This window comes from Rana temporaria, chromosome 2 (genome assembly GCF_905171775.1).
Source record: "Rana temporaria chromosome 2, aRanTem1.1, whole genome shotgun sequence".
Classification (NCBI taxonomy): Eukaryota; Metazoa; Chordata; class Amphibia; order Anura; family Ranidae; genus Rana; species Rana temporaria.
In genome coordinates this window covers 244,625,633-244,647,832 of record NC_053490.1, presented here as the reverse complement: position 1 = coordinate 244,647,832, position 22,200 = coordinate 244,625,633, and the positions used below count along the sequence as shown (strand labels likewise).

The 22,200-nt window shown below is 44.6% G+C and overlaps 1 protein-coding gene across 1 annotated transcript in view; it reads right to left on the bottom strand.

Moving 5' to 3' along the window:
- Nucleotides 1–22,200, bottom strand: part of C2H11orf54 (chromosome 2 C11orf54 homolog) — a 31,339-nt gene that overhangs the window by 5,798 nt on the left and 3,341 nt on the right. Inside the window, exons 2-7 of the mRNA XM_040336738.1 lie at nt 15,036–15,180; nt 14,501–14,599; nt 8,540–8,613; nt 6,426–6,527; nt 3,983–4,159; nt 1,301–1,450 (exon numbers count right to left, since the gene is read on the bottom strand). Of these exons, the coding sequence (XP_040192672.1) occupies nt 1,301–1,450; nt 3,983–4,159; nt 6,426–6,527; nt 8,540–8,613; nt 14,501–14,599; nt 15,036–15,093 (660 nt within the window). The 5' untranslated portion in view covers nt 15,094–15,180. The remainder of the gene's footprint in view (nt 1–1,300; nt 1,451–3,982; nt 4,160–6,425; nt 6,528–8,539; nt 8,614–14,500; nt 14,600–15,035; nt 15,181–22,200) is intronic.

Genomic DNA, 22,200 nt, shown 5'->3' with positions numbered 1-22,200 from the left:
ACCAGAGTTTAGCGTTTAAAATTATATAAGACACTTTAAGATCTAGATTCCAATATACCTCTACATGGAAGCGATTATCAGTACAGGACCCCAGGCGTCACTCCACACAAACAGGAGTTTGGGGGTTCTCTACATCATATCACGTTGAGCATATAGGGATGTTTTAGGCCACTAAGGCACTAAGGGAGATGCTATAATTTAGCATCAACCCTTAGCATAGAATAGTTTCGAGCGAACATGTTCAATCAATTAGGACAAGGCCTATAAGGGATTTGTACTTATGTCAAGCTCGTAGTAAATAGAAGTAAATAGCTCAGGTTATTATAGTTGCATATATGAGGTCACTATTGCACACATAATAGTAGTTGCATGCAAATGGCAATATAGCTCAGGTAATTATAGTTGCATATATGAGATGAATATAGCACAAGTAATAGTAGTTGCATGTGAGAGGCAATATAGCTCAGGTAATTATAGTTGCATATATGAGATGAAAATAGCACAAGTAATTTGAGGGTAGCTGACCCTTTAAGGTACACCTCAGGAAACAGTTCTTAGCACATCAGTATCTCCCAATTAGTATGTTGATTTCCACAAGGCATATTAAGTAACAACAAATGTATTAGATGAACACAAGCAGTAGAAGTTCTTGTAGGACTACAAGTGATTTAGTAGCTACTTATCCGTTTGTAGGCTTCTATGTAGGAGATAGAGGAACCATGGTGAAGGGTGTTCAGCAAAGGGCTTCAAGCTTGTCCCCAGCAGCGATGTATGTTGTTGTAGGTGCAATAGCACCAAAGTTGTAGTTGTTGTCTGAAACGGTGTTGCAGCATGGGGAGCGATGGTTGCGCTATGAGTAGCGTGGCCGAGCTATGGCTGACAATAATAGAACAGGGATTGAGTGTAAGGTCAATGCCTTTATAGGCCTGTGACCAGCTGTAATGCATCGCAGTGGATTTGAAAAGGAGCGCGGTTCGCCAGGGGTGCACTTCCGCGTTCCAGGGCCGCCGTAATACGGTCCAAGGTGGAACACAAATAGGAAGTAACAGGCGCGCATTTTAAAAGGATTTTCCACTTTCAGAAAGTAAGTAGAAATGCAGTTCACTTGGTGTGATGAGAAATAGTAAACTCTGTTCAGTAGTCCATCAACCAGGTACAGACTTCCATGATCGGAGCTTCTCACCACAGGTAAAGCATTGTCACTTGCTTCACCACTTACAGACCTGGTTTTAATACGGAATGACTGATCCAGAGTATTTTTTATGTGAACAGCTAAAAAAAAAGTTTGGGCATAACTCACCATTACATGGAGCTTAGCCTTCCCTTCTTGAATGACAAATGTCCCACCCATTCCAACAGCTTTGTCTCCATAATGCTCTGTTAAAGATTTTCTCATACAGCTTACAAAATTTTCCTTTGCTGTCCTTTTCTTTGCCTTCACCTGAATGACCTGAAAATAATGGGGAAGAAGCTGTTAAAAAAACACCACTTGAGCTGAACAGCTTCATTGTGAGAATCTTCTTTGCTGGTGTACAAACTCTCCATAGAACTGAATGAAGAATGCAGGAGGTAAACCCAACAGAAAAAATCCTGTGAAAGGGTTATGAGAAGCCGAGGAGGCCGCCTAGCTGCAAATTCAGTTGATTGGTGACAATTGAGTATAATAGTATGTAATTATATTTTTATTGTGTCGTCTATGAAACCCATATGTTTTTCTATTGTTTTTTCTTTTGCTTATTTTATGAAAGGTGTCTTAGTTTTCAATTGTATTGTCGCTGTTACTCTTCATTGAATGAATAAAAAGAATTTAAAAACATGGAAAAAAAAATACACATATTTTCACCCCCAGTTCCGTTCCCTCTTACAACTCTAAAGCCCCATACACACTTTTAGATTTTCTGCAGGTTTTTGTCTTGAGATTTACCAAAACCATATAATATGAGGTCAAACCTTAATGCCGCGTAAACACGGTCAGAATTTCCGACAACAAATGTTCGATGTAAGCTTTTGGTCGGATATTCCGACCGTGTGTAGGCCCCATCCGACATTTGCTGTCAGAATTTCCAACAACAAATGTTTGAGAACTGGTTTTGCATTTTGATCGTCTGTATGCAATTTCGACACACAAAAATCCTACACATTTTTGGAATCATTGAACTTAATTTTTCTCGGCTCGTCGTAGTGTTGTACGTGATCGCGTTCTTGGCGATCGGAATGTCTGACAATATTTGTGTGACCTTGTGTATGCAAGACAAGTTTGAGCGAACAATCCGTCGGAAAAAAATCCACGGTTTTGTTGTCGGACTGTCCCATCGTGTGTACACGGCATAAGAGTTTTAATTTCTATACAATCAGGCAAGCCCTTGCACTACATGGTTTTGCTAAATCTGAAGACAAAAACCTGCAGAAAATCTAATGGTGTGTATGGAGCTTTAGAGTTGGAAGAGGGAAGGGAACTGGGGTTGAAAAATATGTGTATTTATTTATTTATTTATTCTTTTTTTCCCCATGTTTAAATACTTTTTATTCATTCAATTGAAAAGTAACAGCGACAATACAACACAATCGAAAACCAAGACACCATTCATAAAATAAGCAAAACAAAACAATAGAAAAGCATATGGGTTTCATAGACAACACAATAAAAATATAATTACAAACATATCCCTACAACCATATATATCATATTTCCTCCCCCCAAAAAGGAGACTAGAGACCTGAGGAAAGGTGGAAGCACCCCTCTTCTAAGTACAGCTACTTTTTCAGATTTTTCTTTTATATATAATCTAGGGGTTTCCAGGCTTCTCTGCTAATCCAGGGGTCTCCAAACTGCGGCCCGAGGGCCAAATCTGGCCCTTTACTAGCCTTTATCCGGCCCTTGGGGCACTATTCCTCCAACTGATATGAGGCACTATTCCTCCCACTGACACCAACAAGGGGGCACTATTTCTTCCTCTGATACCAATGATGGGATACTATTCCTCCTACTATGAGTACTATGAGGGACACGACTCCTCCTACTGAGACCAACCTGGAGGCCATATTTATTGTCACCGATGCTGGGCCCGGGACATTTGCTGTCTCTGCTGTGTCCTTAAAGTCTTAAGGACAAAAAACTGGCCCTTTGTTTGAAAAGTTTGGAGACCCCTGGCCTAATCCCTTCCCCCCTCCCCCTTCAAGCTCCCCAACCACCCCTCATTTTCTGTGTTGGTGAAATAGACCAAGATACCAAAAAAAATAAAACAAGCTAAAGAAATATGTAAACTATTTATAATAATTTGGGGAAGAATCAGGTGGATCTAATCTTAGCTACCTCCCCAAGTGATCAATTTGGCAAAGAAAATACCCATGTACCCAAGAGCTGTTGCCTATAGCCAGAGAGAGTAATGCCGCATACACACCATCACTTTATGTGATGAAAAAAAACGACATTTTCTGTGAAGTAAAAAATGACGTTTTTGAAACTTCAATTTTCAAAGACGAAGTTGCCTACACACCATCGTTTTTCTCACAATGTTCTAGCAAAGCGAGGTTACGTTCACCACGTTTTTCCATTGAAGTAGCTTCTGGGCATGCGCGGATGAAAAAACGCCGTTTTAAACGACGTTTTTGCTACACACGGTCAATTTCTGTGAAGTAAAAGTTGACGTTTTGAAAAACGACACATAAAATTGAAGCATGCTTCAATTTTTTTTGGTCGTTTTTTAGAAGACATAAAACAACGTTTTCCCCCACACACGGTCAATTAAAGTGACAATTTTAAAAACGTCATTTTTTTTCATCACATAAAGTGATGGTGTGTACGGGGCATAAGAAGAGCAATCCATATACCTGCTGTTAAGAGCATTTGCCTATGCAAAAGGAAGAAATACAGATATTACAGAACTGCATACCAAATATTGCATTTGATTTATGTACTGTATCAGCCCATTTAAATCAAAGCATCTCTTTACTGAACTGTATACGATATCAAATATTTTACCTTTCCTGGTTTCCCTTCACTAGCATATAGATTGGAGAGAAGCCCAAATTCATTGTCCTTGTGCTTATCCTGGTACTTCTCCAGTAGGCAGCTGTTATCTGCTGGGTTGACACTAGCCATGTAGTTTCCATTTACAGCTGGTGAAGATGAGCTCTCTGCTTGCACAGAAAATATAAGCTGAAAGATAACAATTGCAATATTAAATGTTATATAGCACGACAACAGCTGGGGTAAGGAGCTCTAGGATTCCCATATTCCATGATATCTGAAAGACCAGGTCAAGCTCGGATAGTGAGATTTTTTTACACATTTTGTCACGTGTGTGTCAAACCAATTCAGATGTTTTCATAAAGATCATAAATATGCTGAGTTTCATATTACATTCTTTATAGCATGTGACACTTGCAATGTATTAGACATATACAATTTTGTGGTCTTCATGAGAAATGATGACTTCACCCACCCAGCATTACTTTCCATGACACCATACTTTCAGTACAACATGGGCATTCTCGTACCCTGCTTTCACATGATATTGGTGTTCCAGATGACAAAGTGTCAGAGGCAGGGAGGGGTATAAAGTAGGGTTGTCCCGATACCACTTTTTTAAGACCGAGTACAAGTACCGATACTTTTTTTCAAGTACTCGCCGATACCGATTACCTATACTTTTTTTAATGTCATGTGACAGTGACGCTTTGATGGCTGGCACTGACAAATGGCACTGACAGACATCCTCTTCCATAACTGTAGAATGTGGTTTAAATTACAATAAAGGATAGATAGACAGACAGACGATTTGTTCATCCAACAAATAGCTGGAAAGTAAATGTTATCACTTCTCTGATTGGCCACATTTAGGCTTTTCATGTAAAATCTAAAAACAATTTAATAAAAAAGAATCTATAGAAAGCACATGGCACAACACTCTTCTCCCGTCGGAGGAAGATTGGATGGATAGTTTTAGCGCTCAGCCCACTAAACTTCTCTCTCATTTTACCTCCAAGAGTCTGCCAGGCCAAAGACCGCAATTCCCTTCTCAATGACGCCAATTGTAATTCCTGTGTCCCTATATAATGCTCAGACTGCGGCCATCCAGTGTACAAAAGCCGCGCCTCCTCCTCCTCCTCGTCTGTGATAGGGGAACTCAGTTTCCCAGCAGTGAGTTAGTGTTCCGCCTATCACGGACATCCTCTCATCCTCGTCCATGGGATGAGGATGAAAGAGTGTCCGTGATAGGCAGAACACTGACTCACTTGCTGGGAGTGTTCCCCTATAACAGACGAGGAGGAGAAGGGGGTGCGGCTTTTGTACCCTGGATGGCCGCAGTCTGAGCAGAGCATGACACAGGCATTACAATTGGCGTCATTGAGAAGGGAATTGCGGTCTTTGGCCAGGTACTTGTACTCGCGCAAATGCTCTGTATCGGTCCCGATACCGATACTAGTATCGGTATCAGGCCAACCCTAGTATAAAGTAGAGAGTACAGATTCCATATGACACAAGACATTAGTGCTCTGGAGTAGATAAGTTTCAGGGGCAAAAACAAGTAGTCAGCAGAAGGGAGGGGTGGAAAGTAGAAAGTACAGACTCCCTTTGCTGCTAGACTATACAGCTTTTGTGAAATTAGACTCAAAGAATGGAGCATGAATGAAGAACAACAGTAATAACAATATACTCCACAAGCTGCAACAGTCCACAGTAATTAAGTAGCACGCATGACTAATCCAACTTTAGTAAACTAAAATCAGATGCAAATATAGATATTAAAGAGTTCCACCCATTTTTTTTATGTTTGTCTGTGCTGCATGCTCTAATCTCATAGTGTTCAGAATGGACAGTTTTTATTTAATTTGTTGCTTGTAAATACCTTTATTTTGTAGTCCTTCATTACTTCCTCCTCATTATTTGCCTAGGCTATTTGCAAGGGTTTCTGGGATAGGCATCATGTTTCCCAGTAGTCCTTGCAAACCTGACTGAAACCTATTACATTGCTTGTGCACTGAGCATGTGCGAGATATGCAAAGCTGAAATCCAGGAAGTCATACAGTCTGGCTTCATGATGCCCACACTTAAGATGGCCACGGTCTATTTCTAGATTATAAACTATCTAAATTCTGTAACAACCTAGCAAAACGGACCTTAGTTTACAGACTAACTTTACTAGAATACATTAAGCTTGTGTATTACAGGGGTATTTATATTTAAAAAGTGAAATTGTGGGTGGAACTCCCCTTTAACAATGGGCAAAAGACACGTTGGAAGAAAAAAAAGACGGGTAGGCAAATTAAAGGCCTCATGGTAAGGTCCCACTTGAGAAATTATATTATATCTATGTGTTAGATTTTTTTTTTTATTAATTCAATGAGCTTGTAATAAAAACTATCCAGTTGAGCTGCAACTGATAAACCTGCTTAATAAACCATACAAAATCATCACCAACCTCTGCATTCATGCCCACACTCCTATGAGATACTGCACCGGCTCCAAGTATGTAGGCTCCAGGTAGGTCAATCTGTTTTGCCACTGTATTAATGTCGTAAATCTTTAGAAAAAAAGATTATATTTATCAAGTTATACAATTTATATTTTTCAATAAAGAATTTCAAAGTGAACAATGATAATCTTAATTTTCAAACAATTATGAAGATGTGGGGCCAGATTCACGTAGGAGGGCGTATCTTTGTGCGGGCGTAGCGTATCCTATTTACGCAGAAAGCAAAAGCACTTGCTCCGTAAGTTGCGGCGGCGTAGTGTAAATAGACCGGCCTAAGCCCGCGTAATTCAAAGTAGGCTGGTAGGGGGCGTGTTGTATGGAAATGAATCGTGACCCCACGTAAATGACGCACCTAACGAACGGGGCATGCGCGCGCATGCTCAGTATCACGTCAAATTTTCTCCGTAAATTACGCCGGCTCAATGCTTAGTCGACGTGAACGTAACCTACGCCCATCCCCATTCACGTACGACTTGCGCAAATGACGTAAAATACGACGCTGTTCGACGTTTCCGACGTCCATACCTTAACATGACTTACCCCTGCTTTATGAGGGGTAAAGTCACGCCGGTCGTTCGCCTTACGTAAACAGCGTATTTTAATACGCCGGGCGCAAGTATCTAGCTCATTTGCATATTCGACGCGGAAATATACGGAAGCACCCCTAGCGGCCAGCGTAAATATGCACCCCAAGATACGACGGCGTAGGTGACTTACGCCGCTCATATCTTGGCAACAGTGAGGCGTATCTGATTCTATGAATCAGGCGCATAGATGCGACGCCTCACATTCGGCCGTCGTAAGTCCTTTGTGAATCTGGGCCGAGGTCTCTCTTTGTATTAGATCTTGAAAAAAGGTTCTTCTCCAGATGAACAAAGCTTAAAACTGCACTAAATATAGGCAGAAGGAAACAGTTACTCAAAAAACAGTAATTAATGGTCGGATTTTGGAGGCAAGACGGGAATATCAAAAAATATAAATTGTATTACAAAAATAGAGATAAGACAAGAACAATTATGTAAAAAAACATATAGGATATATAGTATAGGCATTATCCTCTGTGCATCGTCTACGCGTTTCGCCGTTGGGCTTCCTCAGGACGAGCAGAAGAAATTTGACAATATAAAGATATATTTTATTTTCTCAAAATATTCGAAGTTGTATATGGATATATCAAAAGAGTGTTAAAAAGAGGGAAGTTCCAGGTGTAGCAGAGGGATATCCTCAGCTCCAAAGAAAGGATTCACTCGGTCTGCAAATATCAACCAAAAATGCACCGCAGGTACATAGAGCCAGTTTTAGTGGATCTGAGAAGGACACTAATTCCGGGGCAGACCAGTGGCAGTATGTCAAACAAAATAAATATATATAGTGTTGGCCATGCATGCCAGTCCAGCATCCAAGTGCTGTTATATTAGCAGTTTTCAATGGAGAGGACAGACACCAGAGTCTATGAGGCAGCAAACCCAGCGATGCCAGTCTGGTATGATATTCCCCCGGGGTAATAGCCTGTGCTATTAGAATTTAGCAGTCTGTTATTAAAAAAAAAAATGCTTACAAAAAGCAGTAACTCAAATTAGACAAATAAAATTGAAATAAAAGTAAACAAAACCAGAAAACGTACCCAGATCTTTTCTAGTTTTAGCTGAAAAAATATATCAAACATCTAATTTGTTGCCTTATTTTATTACATTGTTATAAGTCGTAAATGAGCACAAAACATTAATTATATAAAAATTAAAAACAAAAGAAACATTAAAGCTGGGTTTACACCTCCGACAGATGTGGATCGCAGCAGGGGTCTGGTGCGTCCCTGTTCTCCATTTCAGGGACAAATCAGGACCGAAATCTCTGACGGTATTCTTCCCTGAAACAGAGCCAAAGATGCACAGCCACTCCGCAGCCGCAAAGAAGATGTGCGAACCGGCTCCATAGAGAGCCAGCAACAGTCTCCTGTCATGCGCATTGGATGCGGCGAAACCCGCATCAAAATTTGCATAGGTGTGAACCCAGCCTAAGGGTTAGACATTTTTGGTTAAAATATACATACAAAAACATACTTTATCAGGGCGTGCAGTTGGCACCAGATATGGGACACCTCCAACATCTGCAATTCTTGACTTGCCACACAATCCTGCAGATATCACACAAAAGAAAAGTCATTTCATATTAAAATATCACATTTCCATTAGAAAATAAATTTTTCTGAAAGTTCCATATTGGCATCCAATGCCTGAAGTATAATATATATATATATATATATATATATATATATATATATATATATATATATATATATAGGTGGATGCCTCTGGCTGTTCAATACTATCATCTTACTCTCTTACGCTGATCGTCTGTTTTTAGTGAAGAATCAGATGTCCCAAAACTTCATGAGATAGGACCAGGACTGGATTTATTCTCCCTGTCCTCCTAGGTAGGTCAACTAACTTTATCCTCCCCTTTCTTCCCAAGTAAACTTACTAGCCTTAAGCTGGCCATAAATGGATTGAATCTCAGCTGGTTCAGCAGGGAACGGCCGAAATATAATCCATCAATGGGCAGGCTGATTGTACCAAAGTTGATCCACTTGGGTATGTTGTGGAAATTTGTATTAATGTATGGTGTCAAAGTGTCTCCAAGTGTTAGTACTCAAGCAGTCCGCTCTTAAGAGTTGACTGGGGTAGACTGACGCTGGTTGAGTCCCGTCTGATAGTGGAAAACTTCCTGAGGTTGGAGAGAGGTGTTTGCAGAGTGGGGATATGTCTGCCAGTGAAAGGGCCCCTGTGCGATGCACAGACATTCGTCTGAGGGGGATGTGTTCACTCTGCAAAGACATTATCGGTTACAGGTGGATGTACGCTCATGTCACCCCTGTGTGCCTGATCAACACATTTTGGGGTGGCCATGGCGTGCCCCTGCAGATAATCTCACATCCACAGGAATGGTAGTATAATCCGGGTATGCGTTGTTCTCTGAACAACGCAGAATAAGGAATCATACCAACGGTAAAACGGGAATTTTTGAATTGTTATGGTCAGGGATAGCATCTCTGTTTAAAACGCACACTGTCCCTGCCCAGATACACCCATAAGACTCCCCTAGCCATTATTTATTGGTTGTTGTATAAACTCATCCTGTTGGAAGGATTTCCTGTGTTGACATTCATATCCTGTGAGGTCATTTCCTGTGATGTAATTTCCCATGGAGGAAGCGATTGGCTGTTGGGGCCATCAGTTCCTGTTTGTCATTGTTTTTGTTTGTCTATGAATAAAAGACTAAGGGCAGTGCTCGGTGGAGGCAGTCGTGCGATGGTACTGAGATGAGGACGTAAGCTGTGGTCATGTCTGTTTACTTGAGGATATGAGGGAAATAAAGTGATAGGTAAGATGCATTATACTATCAAACGAAATGGGTGCTTATTAGCACAGGTGATATGGATTACGCGTATCGTATAGCCATATTTCCATGTCAGGTACAACCAGCATGTCAAATTTTTAGCATGTGATTATTTCCAGTGGCTATAGCCTCTAGCAGTAATCACTGTGTTGTCCCGGCAGGGAAGGTTTCCCACGACCCCCTACCAGGACAACCGGTGTGAGAGGTGTTCGGCTTGCTGAGCAAGTCTGTGCTAATCGCTGCATTGAGTGAGTGTTCTCTGTCTCCCTGTCATAAGACTCTACGGTCATAGAGCTACTGTCTGCTGGCTCTCCACTTGGGAAGAGACCAAGAAATACGTGGACCATGTGTGGCAACACGGCATCATCCAGTTTCTGAACATCTACCACAAGGTGAAGGACCAGCAGAAGGACTGAAATGGAGCGATGAGGTGGAGTACATGTTGATTGCCTTTGATCATGAAAATCAAAAGGTTTGTTTAGTAATCGAAGGCGAGAACATACTTAAAACCTCTCAAGACAGAGGTGAAAAAACAAACCCAATCACCCAATACTCTGGACACCAGGGTATGGCAGGTACATGATTGAGGGCACACCAGGACAGCCTTATTGAGGGTTAATGGCAGAATTTAACACTGTGGAGGACAATATGCAGAAACGTCGGCAGGAAGCCTCATCACTTTTACCAAACATCCAGGTAATATGCGCACTGTCACCTTTTTTCCAAGATTGAACATAAAAATACAATAGATGACAGCGCTCAGGATGTCTGCATGGTAAATCACAAAGAGGGATATATATACACATATGTATGCGCTAAAAAGTAAATATAAAGAGACAGTCCAAAAAACAAGTCCAAAAGACAAGACCAATTTTCCCGTCCATAAAGTATTAAAATTAAAAATAATTTAATTTAAAAATAATAACTTCAAGACAAATGGGGATGACTGACAGGTGCTCATTCTGGCAATGTAAATCCAGGACATCCCAATCTTGGAAAAGAAAAAACAAATAGAAAAAGCGCCTCTGAGTAAACTGTTTAATATAGTAGCAATAATATATATCCAACACTTACATAAAGTAAATGAAGCGGTGCTCATATAGAGTGGTTTCAATGTCCGAGCTGGTACAGGATCCAGGGTCATTTAGTAGGTCCAGGAGTGTCCCAATTCCCGGCTGTGGACTCCACGAGTCTTCGGTTCAGTCGCCATCTCCACTAACAGACTCAGCCGACTTTCTCAGCCGGGAATTGGGACACTCCTGGACCTACTAAATGATTTACATTGCCAGAATGCCAGAATTTCCACCCAGCGTCTACGTTGCTTTTCTTTCCAGATGAAGCGATCAAAAAGCATCCATGATTTATTACTTTGACAAGAAATATTTGGCACAGACGTACAGAAAAAGTGCCCATCAATGTTCCAATTTTTAAAAACCAAAATATCCCTTCTCCATTTATTGAAAAAAAAAATCCCAAATACTACTGATGATGATGCAAAAGGAGCAATGCCCGATCATATTTACATGGATGCCATGGGTTTTGGGACGGACAGGTCACTTTTCAGGCATGTAGCATTGCAGAAGCACGATACCTGTATGACTAGCTGGCTACTATATGTCCAGTTGTCGGACATTGACTGTCAGTGAGGTATTATTTTTGTCTCTGTAGATCAGGGGTGGGCAATTATTTTTTCGATGGGGCCACATGAGAAACTAAAAATATTTTGGAGGGCCGGGCCAAAAGGCTAAACTCAATACTGCATAAAATCAATTGTATTTCTTTATAAAAAGCAGTAAATATCATTGTTGGACAACTGGTACGAGTACTTGTTATAGTTAAACAATGAAAAAGTGAGGTTGCCTTACAAGAACATTTTTTTTATTAAACAAAATTTCCCAAAACAATGAACATTTTTCACTATTTGTGACTCATATTAGTGAAAATTATGGTTTATGTATGTCTTATTGTCTTAGTGATTGATTCACATCACAACTTCATTGATAGCTTTTTTTTTGTATGATTTTTTGTATGATTTTTAGTTTTGCTCATTACTGCCACACACGTGCAATGCATGGCTGCATGTGTGTGGCAGTGATGAGCAAAAGCAAAAATCATACAAAAAATAAGGGTATCAATTTCAAATCAATGAAGTTGTGATGTTAATCAATCACTAAGACATACATAAACCAGTGTGCCATCAATTGCTGCCAGTGTGCCATCAATTGCTGCCAGTGTGCCATCAATTGCTGTCAGTGTGCCACCAGTGTGCCATCAATTGCTGCCAGTGTGCCACCAGTGTGCCATCAATTGCTGCCAGTGTGCCATCAATTGCTGCCAGTGTGCCATCAATTGCTGCCAGTGTGCCATCAATTGCTGCCATTGTGCCACCAATTGCTGCCAGTGTGCCATCAATTGCTGCCAGTGTGCCACCAGTGTGCCATCAATTGCTGCCAGTGTGCCATCAATTGCTGCCATTGTGCCATCAATTGCTGCCAGTGTGCCATCAATTGCTGCCAGTGTGCCACCAGTGTGCCATCAATTGCTGCCAGTGTGCCATCAATTGCTGCCAGTGTGCCATCAGTTTTTTTTTTTAAAGTTTATTTTCATACATTTTTCTCAGTTGTACCTTATCCTCTTAATTTGTCTCCTTGTCCCACTCATTTCTTCCTTTTTTCCTATTCTCATTTCTCTATCATCTTTTTATTTTTCACTCGTATTTTTTCTCTTATTTTCCTCTGCTTTTCTGTTTTCCTTATTTTTCTCTTTATATAGTCCCCTTTTTTTTCTATCTGTTCTTCCCTCTTCTTCCCCCTTCCTTATCTCCTTTTTGCCAGTGCCACCATTCATCTTTATCGATTTACACTTTCCTGTCTCCTCCTCCATTACCCCCTTTCTCGTTTACCTGTTTTGCTTCTTCTGTGTCTCCTTTACTTGTCTCCCGATCTGATGGCTTCACTTCACACGTGTCTTCCTCCCTCCTGTTGTTTTTTGAATGGAAGTAATCTGTCTGGGTGGGCGGGGTCTCCAGACGTCATACGTCATCAGCGGCCCCAGCCCTGGCAGCGTCGGCATTGCCTAGCTACTGCAGGCAGCAGAGCGTGTGCGGGGACAGCAATAGCGGTTTTGATTGGATCCGACCTGCTTCCTAGCAACCACGGATCCCTGCACAGCACTCATGCTGTTCAGTGTCTCCGGTTTCTCCCAGCCCTGCTCTGATGATAGATGACATTGGGCAGGAGAGCCTGGAGACTAGAGGAGACACAGGCACAGCAGCATAGAGGGAGGTAAGCGGTGACCGCGGCCTGTGTTAACCCTCTCCAGGCCGCGGTCCCCGCTTACCTCCCGCTGTGCGGCCCGGTCATAAACAAATATCGGACTGCGGGCCCCCCCGAACCTCACTCAGCTGCGGGCCCCATAGCGCCCGCGTGGGTCGCTATGGCGGTAGTTCCGCCACGGCCATCCACTACAATGCTATTTCTAGCGATCCGCCCGGGGGCCGGATTAAAAGGTCCGCCGGGCCGTATACGGCCCGCGGGCCGTAGTTTGCCCACCTCTGCTGTAGATGATCAAACTAAAGAGGAAAGAGGCCTGGAGCCTCTGAAGAATAACAAATACAGAATCCGTAAATCTCGATACGATTCTATAGACAGTTATCTGTTTACCCGTGGGGAAAAGTACAACATAAATTTGGCAAATTAATTACCACTTGCAAAACAAACTTTGGCTCTGATGAAGGACATACCTTCGAAACCTGTCAACCAGCGGGGATCCTAGTGAGATCCTCCTTGAGCTAGAAGCTTTGGCAAAGCCAGGAGATTGTTGCCACATGTAGTGGCCAGATGAGCGTATGCACTACCTACGTTTGTGAGTAGTTACACATTATATTTCATATTCAATAAAATTGGTAGTGGATAATGCATCAAGCCAGTGTTTTTATCCATTTCCCATATTCCATAGGTACACAGATGTATGCAGCCAGTGACAATATAATGCCATTTACTGTGTTTTTAAAGAGTGCATCCCAGTTCTGCTGCTCTCCTTTCTTCACCCAGTACTCATAGACATATATAGATCCCTTGCTACAGGTTTCACTCTTCAACAGTAGTGGTAAATCTGCAGAGGCCAAACCTTTATGTATACCACCTACTTGCTGCAGCTTCTAATGCACACTGAGAATCCCACAGTGTTCAGTGAAATCGGAGGTTATGGGCCTGTACAACTGTGCAAGACTGAAATGCTTCTAAACATAACCTTTAACATCACTGGAATAACAGACTAAATAAATTAGGGATGCAATGATAATGAGTATTTGAAAATGCTCCCGATACCGATACTCTGCAGTGTGATTTGCATCAATACAAAATGAATGGGCTCTGTGAGCACCTCCAGCGGCCACGATTTGCTATTATCGGCGGAGAGCAGGACACCTATGCAGATTTAGCATTTTGCCAGATATGTACTGTGAGTTCTAACATTTTAATAAAATGCTCACTAGATGGTGCTTTTTTTTTTTGTATTGATGCAAATCGCACCGCAAAGTATTGGTATCAGCAAGTACTTGACTGACAATAAAAAGATGGTATCAGTGCAACCCTTATACTAATATCCAAAAGAAGTGACCTTACCTTTTACTGGGAATTTAAATGGTTCCTGTGTCAGATCAGGACAGTCCACAACTTTAACCTGTACATCTTCATAATTCTTCTTTAGCCCGCTTTCCAGCACTAGAGCAATACAAATAAGCAAATCTTAACATGTCTATCCATGATTATGGTATGAATTATGATGTAGTCACAGGGACAGGAATCTCCCTTAAGCCCCTTTCACACTGCTGCGATTTCAGGGAATGCCTGGGTAAACTTGATGTCTATGACCCTCAACTCGCATCAAAGTCGGACCAAAGTAGTACAGGGACTGACTAAAAGTCGCACAAATATGAATGGTACCCATTTGAAATCATGGGGTGCAACTTGTAATGCGACTTTGTAGTCCCAAGTCGCAAGACAAGTCACACAAGTGTGAAAGGGGCCTAATGGGAAAACAGAAACCTTAGAGGTTACATTCCATTTCCACTATCCAAATTTGAAAAAAATAAAAATTACATTTGTTGAAATATTGCTTTAAAGGTGGACATAATCAAGTCTAAAAATGGTAACTTACCTGCTACAATTTCTTCTAGGGCAGGGAGATGGAGGGCACAGCTCTCAGTACCTGCCATTCTTCCACCAGACTACAGTGTGATCCAATGTTTAATATTAAGAGTTTCCAGAACAGGTCAAAGTTTATTTTGTGAGGCTTCAGACAGCTGTGAAAGGATAATATTAATGATTAAAATAGGTTTAAGCTAAAATAGGTAAATGGTTTACTGTTATGCTATCTGCCAAAAATAACTTAAAATAGTATTGGTAAGCTGTAAGATAATAAATCGTTGGTGTAACACTGCTTTAACATAAGAAAACTTGCAATTTATTAGAAAAGTAAAAAGTGTAAAGAACAACTGACAGTAAGGCAGGAGAAGCCCCTCCCACGGTGATCTGCAGTGTCTGATACGACTACGATATTGTGGCGGATAAATCAGACACTAACTGACACCTTTTGTTGGAACCAGTGACACTTATACAGTGATCAGTGCTAAAAAAAAAAAAAAATAGCATTTCTACATGCTCCATATAAATTAGGTGGACCAGATGTCCCTGGTTTCCAGGGACAGTGCCGCATTGGGTTGACTGTCCTTGCCCTAAACGCATTCCTCGATCTCATTTGCAGGTTAAAAGATGGCACCCGTGACCATTTGCCAGTTGCAATAACTGTCTTCTCAGCATTGTCGTTCTTTCAATTTCCTAGCCTGAAGCTACCAACTTTAGGTGGCTGTGGTAAAAAATAGCTGAGCATTTTGGCTCAGGGAGTGGGACTCCCAAAGTCCCCAAGGTATGTTGTAAGCAATGGGGAAGAGAGCTAGATATTGTAGAGATTTGCAAGCAGTGTAAAACGATGGCTCCAAGCATAAGACGTGCCAGTGGGGCGTATCCCTTGGGGGGGGCTGGTTGGGGTGAACAGTGCTGAAAGAGACCTTCAGGGGGGAGTGTAGGGAGAGACTTACATGGGATGAGTGCTGGGGTAAGCAGTGCTGATAGAGACTTGCAGGGGGGGAGTGCAGGGTTGAACAGTGCTGGAAAATACTTGCAGGGGGAGTGCAAAAGTGATCAGCGCTGTCAGAGACTTGCAGGGCATGAGTAGTGCTGAAAGAAACTTTCAGGGAGGAATGCAGGGATGAGCTGTCCTGGAAGGGACTTAAAAGGGGGAGTGCAGGGTTGAGCAGTGCTGGAAAATACTTGCAGGGGCAGTGCAAAAGTGAGCAGTGCTGCCAGAGACTTGCAGGGCATGAGTGCAGGGGTGAGAAGTGCTGAAAGAAACTTTCAGGGAGGAATGCAGGGGTGAGCTGTCCTGGAAGGGACTTGAAAGGGACGAGTGCAGGGATGAGCAGTCCTGAAAAACTTGAAAGGGGGAGTGCAGGGGTGAACAGTGCTGAAAAGGGACCTGCAGGGTGGAGTGCAGGAAAAGACTCGTCCCCTTCATTCCAAAAGAAGACACAGCAGTAGTCGTGGGAACAATAATCAATTCCAGGCTCGACTATGCAAACGCCCTTTACCTTGGTCTTCCAAAATACCAGGTTGCACATCTAGAATACAGCGGCACGACTTCTAACAGGAAAAAAAACCTGGGAATCAATTACCCCTCCCTCAGGTCCCTTCACTGGCTGCCCGTGAAGGACTGGATCCCATTTAAGGCCCTCTGCCTGACGCACAAATGTGTACAAAGGAACCGCTCCCCAATATTTATGTGAGAAAATCAAATACCACAACCCCAACCGCGTTCTCAGGTCAACTAACCAAAATCTACTTAAAATCCCCAAGGCCCGTTACAAGACAAAAAAAGAGCGAAGATTTGCAGTCCAAGGACCCCAACTGTGGAACGCATTACCAACCAATATCCGAACGGAAATGAATCACCAGGCCTTCAGGACAAAACTCAAGACCCACCTATTCTGAAGGCCAAATTAGAAGGAAATGGATACCCAGCGCCTTGAGGCGATTCAGTTCGCATGTGTAGCGCTTTATACGTTTTTCATTCATTCATGAGTGCAGGGGTGAGCAGTGCTGGAAAAGACTCGCAGGGGGAAGTGCAGGGATGAGCAGTCCTGAAAGACTTGAAAGGGGGAGTGCAGGGGTGAACAGTGCTGAAAAGGGACCTGCAGGGAGGAATGCAGGAAAAGACTTGTATGGGATGAGTACAGGGGTAAAAGAGACTTGCAGGGGGGAGTGCAGGGATAAGCAGTGCTGGAAGAGACTCGCAGAGCATGAGTGCAAGGGTGAGCAGTCGGGGAAGAGACTTGCCAGGGCAAGCAAAGATGGAAGAGACTTGCAGGGCACGAGTGCAAGGGTGAGCAGTGCTGGAAGGGACCTGCAGGGGCGAGCAATGCTAAAAGAGACCTGCAGGGGGTCTAGTGCTGGAAAAGACTTGCAGGGGTGTGAAGCGCTGGAAGAGACTTGCAAAGGGGAGTGCACTGGTGAACAGTGCTGGAAGAGATTTGCAGGGGTGAGCAGTGCTGAAAAGAACCTGCAGGGGGAAGTGCAGGGGCAAGCAATGCTAAAAGAGACCTGCAGGGGGAGTGCAGGGGTGAGCAGTCCTGGAAGAGACTTGTAGGGGGGAGTGCAGAGATAAGCAGTCCTGGAAGAGACTATTAGGGGGGAGTGCAGAGGTAAGCAGTCCTGGAAGAGACTTGTAGGGGGCAGTGCAGAGGTAAGCAGTCCTGGAAGAGACTTGCATGGGTGAGCAGAGCTAAAAGAGACTTGCAGGGGGGAGTGCATGGGTGAACAGTCCTGGAACCGACATGTAGAGGGAAGCAGTCCTGGAAGAGACTTGCAGTGGGGAGTGCAGGGGTGAGCAGTCCTGGAAGAGAGAGACTTGCATGGGTGAGCAGAGCTGAAAGAGACTTGCAGGGGGGAGTGCATGGGTGAACAGTCCTGGAACCGACATGTAGAGGGAAGCAGTCCTAGAAGAGACTTCCAGGGGTGAGCAGTGCTGAAAGATACACAATGAACAATGTATTGGAAGCACAATGCAGAAGTTAGCAGTGTTGGAAGAAGATGTCATGGGGATACAAGAGTGAGTGATGCTGGAAAAGGGTGGTGAGGGATTTAGAAGTGAGCAGTGTTACAAGAAGGTATGAGAGGATGCAGAAATAAGAAGTAATGCAGCAGATGGGAAGTGATTAAAGGACAGTTGTACTAATACCAATTCTTACATTCTTCCTTGATCAAGCAAACTTTGCTGTAGCACTATGCCCAGTCTTTCTTCTAGGGCACACGTGAGCCATGGCTTTATGCATTCCTATGGGCAACTCATATTTTTGGTGGCCTCCAGCAGACCAGCACAGTATAGCTTACTCATTGGAACTTTATTGCTGGGTGGCAGGGCTGCAGAGTGAAGATCTTTTGATCCAGGAGGGAGGTAAGTTGTTGGGTTACACACACTGTATGTTGTGATGTTTTTGATTGTGTGGTTAAAAGTGGGCACGGTCTTTTAATTTGATATGGTTTCTCTAGTCTACAATGTAATGCATCTAATTGCCATACAATGTGCTTTGTTATACAACTAAGAGACTTCTGGATTTTGCATGCCCCATCTTTGATTTTGTCTTATTCCCTTTTTCTTTGCTCAATAATTTTGGTTTGGAAAAGAAGTGGGCATGGTCATTGGGGTGACCCTGGATTTCATTTTGAAAATCTGGTCATCTTACTATATACCGTATGAATGAATAAAATATATGGGCAGCACAGTGGTGTAGTGGTTAGCAGCACTTTCACCTAGAAGCAAACAGATCACTGGTTCAAATCCCAACCACGACACTACCTGCCTGGAGTTTGCGTGTTTTCCCTGTGCGAGTTTCCTCCAGGTACTCCGGTTTCCTCCAACATGCCAAAGACATGCTGGTAGGTTAATTGGATCCTGTGTAAAACAGCTCTACTATTTGTATATGTGGATTGAGGGCAGGGACTGATGTGAATGTACAGTATATACTGTATGGAAAGACATTTGGGATGTAGTTGTGTTGCACAACAGATGGAAAGTATCCCAGCACTGGCTCTGGAATGAGGGCAGCCATTTGGGTGTTGGCTGCTTTATCACTTTGGGTGTTGTATCAAAGATAAATGCAATTATGTGCCTTATGTACTTGGTATGATGAGGCTCTAGATAGGTGCTATTTTATAACTCAGACTCGTCTTTTTTATTTAATAACACATTTGAAGATCTTTGTTGTATTTTTATACTAAAAACATAAAAGTAGTTTTCATAACATTTGTGCATGGTTCATAGTTCCCAACTGTCCCTGATTTGGAGCAATGTCCCTCCGTCCTCCTCATTTGTCCCTCCGTCCTCCCTATTTGTCCCTCCGTCCTCCCCATTTGTCCCTCCGTCCTCCCCATTTGTCCCTCCGTCCTCCCCATTTGTCCCTCCGTCCTCCCCATTTGTCCCTCCGTCCTCCTCATTTGTCCCTCCGTCCTCCTCATTTGTCCTTCTGTCCTCATTTGTCCCTCCGTCCTCCTCATTTGTCCCTCCGTCCTCCTCATTTGTCCCTCCGTCCTCCCCATTTGTCCCTCCGTCCTCCTCATTTGTCCCTCCGTCCTCCTCATTTGTCCCTCCGTCCTCCTCATTTGTCCCTCCGTCCTCCTCATTTGTCCCTCCGTCCTCCCCATTTGTCCCTCCGTCCTCCCCATTTGTCCCTCCGTCCTCCCCATTTGTCCCTCCGTCCTCCCCATTTGTCCCTCCGTCCTCCCCATTTGTCCCTCCGTCCTCCCCATTTGTCCCTCCGTCCTCCCCATTTGTCCCTCCGTCCTCCCCATTTGTCCCTCCGTCCTCCCCATTTGTCCCTCCGTCCTCCCCATTTGTCCCTCCGTCCTCCCCATTTGTCCCTCCGTCCTCCCCATTTGTCCCTCCGTCCTCCTCATTTGTCCTTCTGTCCTCATTTGTCCCTCCGTCCTCCTCATTTGTCCCTCCGTCCTCCTCATTTGTCCCTCCGTCCTCCCCATTTGTCCCTCCGTCCTCCTCATTTGTCCCTCCGTCCTCCTCATTTGTCCCTCCGTCCTCCTCATTTGTCCCTCCGTCCTCCCCATTTGTCCCTCCGTCCTCCCCATTTGTCCCTCCGTCCTCCCCATTTGTCCCTCCGTCCTCCCCATTTGTCCCTCCGTCCTCCTCATTTGTCCCTCCGTCCTCCCCATTTGTCCCTCCGTCCTCCCCATTTGTCCCTCCGTCCTCCCCATTTGTCCCTCCGTCCTCCCCATTTGTCCCTCCGTCCTCCCCATTTGTCCCTCCGTCCTCCCCATTTGTCCCTCCGTCCTCCCCATTTGTCCCTCCGTCCTCCCCATTTGTCCCTCCGTCCTCCTCATTTGTCCCTCCGTCCTCCCCATTTGTCCCTCCGTCCTCCCCATTTGTCCCTCCGTCCTCCCCATTTGTCCCTCCGTCCTCCCCATTTGTCCCTCCGTCCTCCCCATTTGTCCCTCCGTCCTCCCCATTTGTCCTTCCGTCCTCCCCATTTGTCCTTCCGTCCTCCCCATTTGTCCCTCCGTCCTCCCCATTTGTCCCTCCGTCCTCCCCATTTGTCCCTCCGTCCTCCCCATTTGTCCCTCCGTCCTCCTCATTTGTCCCTCCGTCCTCCTCATTTGTCCCTCCGTCCTCCTCATTTGTCCCTCCGTCCTCCCCATTTGTCCCTCCGTCCTCCTCATTTGTCCCTCCGTCCTCCTCATTTGTCCCTCCGTCCTCCTCATTTGTCCCTCCGTCCTCCTCATTTGTCCTTCCGTCCTCCTCATTTGTCCTTCCGTCCTCCTCATTTGTCCCTCCGTCCTCCTCATTTGTCCCTCCGTCCTCCTCATTTGTCCCTCCGTCCTCCTCATTTGTCCCTCCGTCCTCCTCATTTGTCCTTCCGTCCTCCTCATTTGTCCTTCCGTCCTCCTCATTTGTCCCTCCGTCCTCCTCATTTGTCCCTCCGTCCTCCTCCTCATTTGTCCCTCCGTCCTCCTCCTCATTTGTCCCTCCGTCCTCCTCATTTGTCCCTCCGTCCTCCTCATTTGTCCCTCCGTCCTCCTCATTTGTCCTTCTGTCCTCCTCATTTGTCCTTCCGTCCTCCTCATTTGTCCCTCCGTCCTCCTCATTTGTCCCTCCGTCCTCCTCATTTGTCCCTCCGTCCTCCTCATTTGTCCTTCTGTCCTCCTCATTTGTCCCTCCGTCCTCCTCATTTGTCCCTCCGTCCTCCACATTTGTCCTTCTGTCCTCCTCATTTGTCCCTCCGTCCTCCTCATTTGTCCCTCCGTCCTCCCCATTTGTCCCTCCGTCCTCCTCATTTGTCCCTCCGTCCTCCACATTTGTCCTTCTGTCCTCCTCATTTGTCCCTCCGTCCTCCTCATTTGTCCCTCCGTCCTCCCCATTTGTCCCTCCGTCCTCCTCATTTGTCCCTCCGTCCTCCACATTTGTCCTTCTGTCCTCCTCATTTGTCCCTCCGTCCTCCTCATTTGTCCCTCCGTCCTCCTCATTTGTCCCTCCGTCCTCCTCATTTGTCCCTCCGTCCTCCTCATTTGTCCCTCCGTCCTCCACATTTGTCCTTCTGTCCTCCTCATTTGTCCCTCCGTCCTCCCCATTTGTCCCTCCGTCCTCCCCATTTGTCCCTCCGTCCTCCTCATTTGTCCCTCCGTCCTCCACATTTGTCCTTCTGTCCTCCTCATTTGTCCCTCCGTCCTCCTCATTTGTCCCTCCGTCCTCCCCATTTGTCCCTCCGTCCTCCTCATTTGTCCCTCCGTCCTCCACATTTGTCCTTCTGTCCTCCTCATTTGTCCCTCCGTCCTCCTCATTTGTCCCTCCGTCCTCCTCATTTGTCCCTCCGTCCTCCTCATTTGTCCCTCCGTCCTCCTCATTTGTCCCTCCGTCCACCTCATTTGTCCCTCCGTCCTCCCCATTTGTCCCTCCGTCCTCCCCATTTGTCCCTCCGTCCTCCCCATTTGTCCCTCCGTCCTCCCCATTTGTCCCTCCGTCCTCCTCATTTGTCCCTCCGTCCTCCTCATTTGTCCCTCCGTCCTCCCCATTTGTCCCTCCGTCCTCCCCATTTGTCCCTCCGTCCTCCCCATTTGTCCCTCCGTCCTCCCCATTTGTCCCTCCGTCCTCCCCATTTGTCCCTCCGTCCTCCCCATTTGTCCCTCCGTCCTCCCCATTTGTCCCTCCGTCCTCCCCATTTGTCCCTCCGTCCTCCCCATTTGTCCCTCCGTCCTCCCCATTT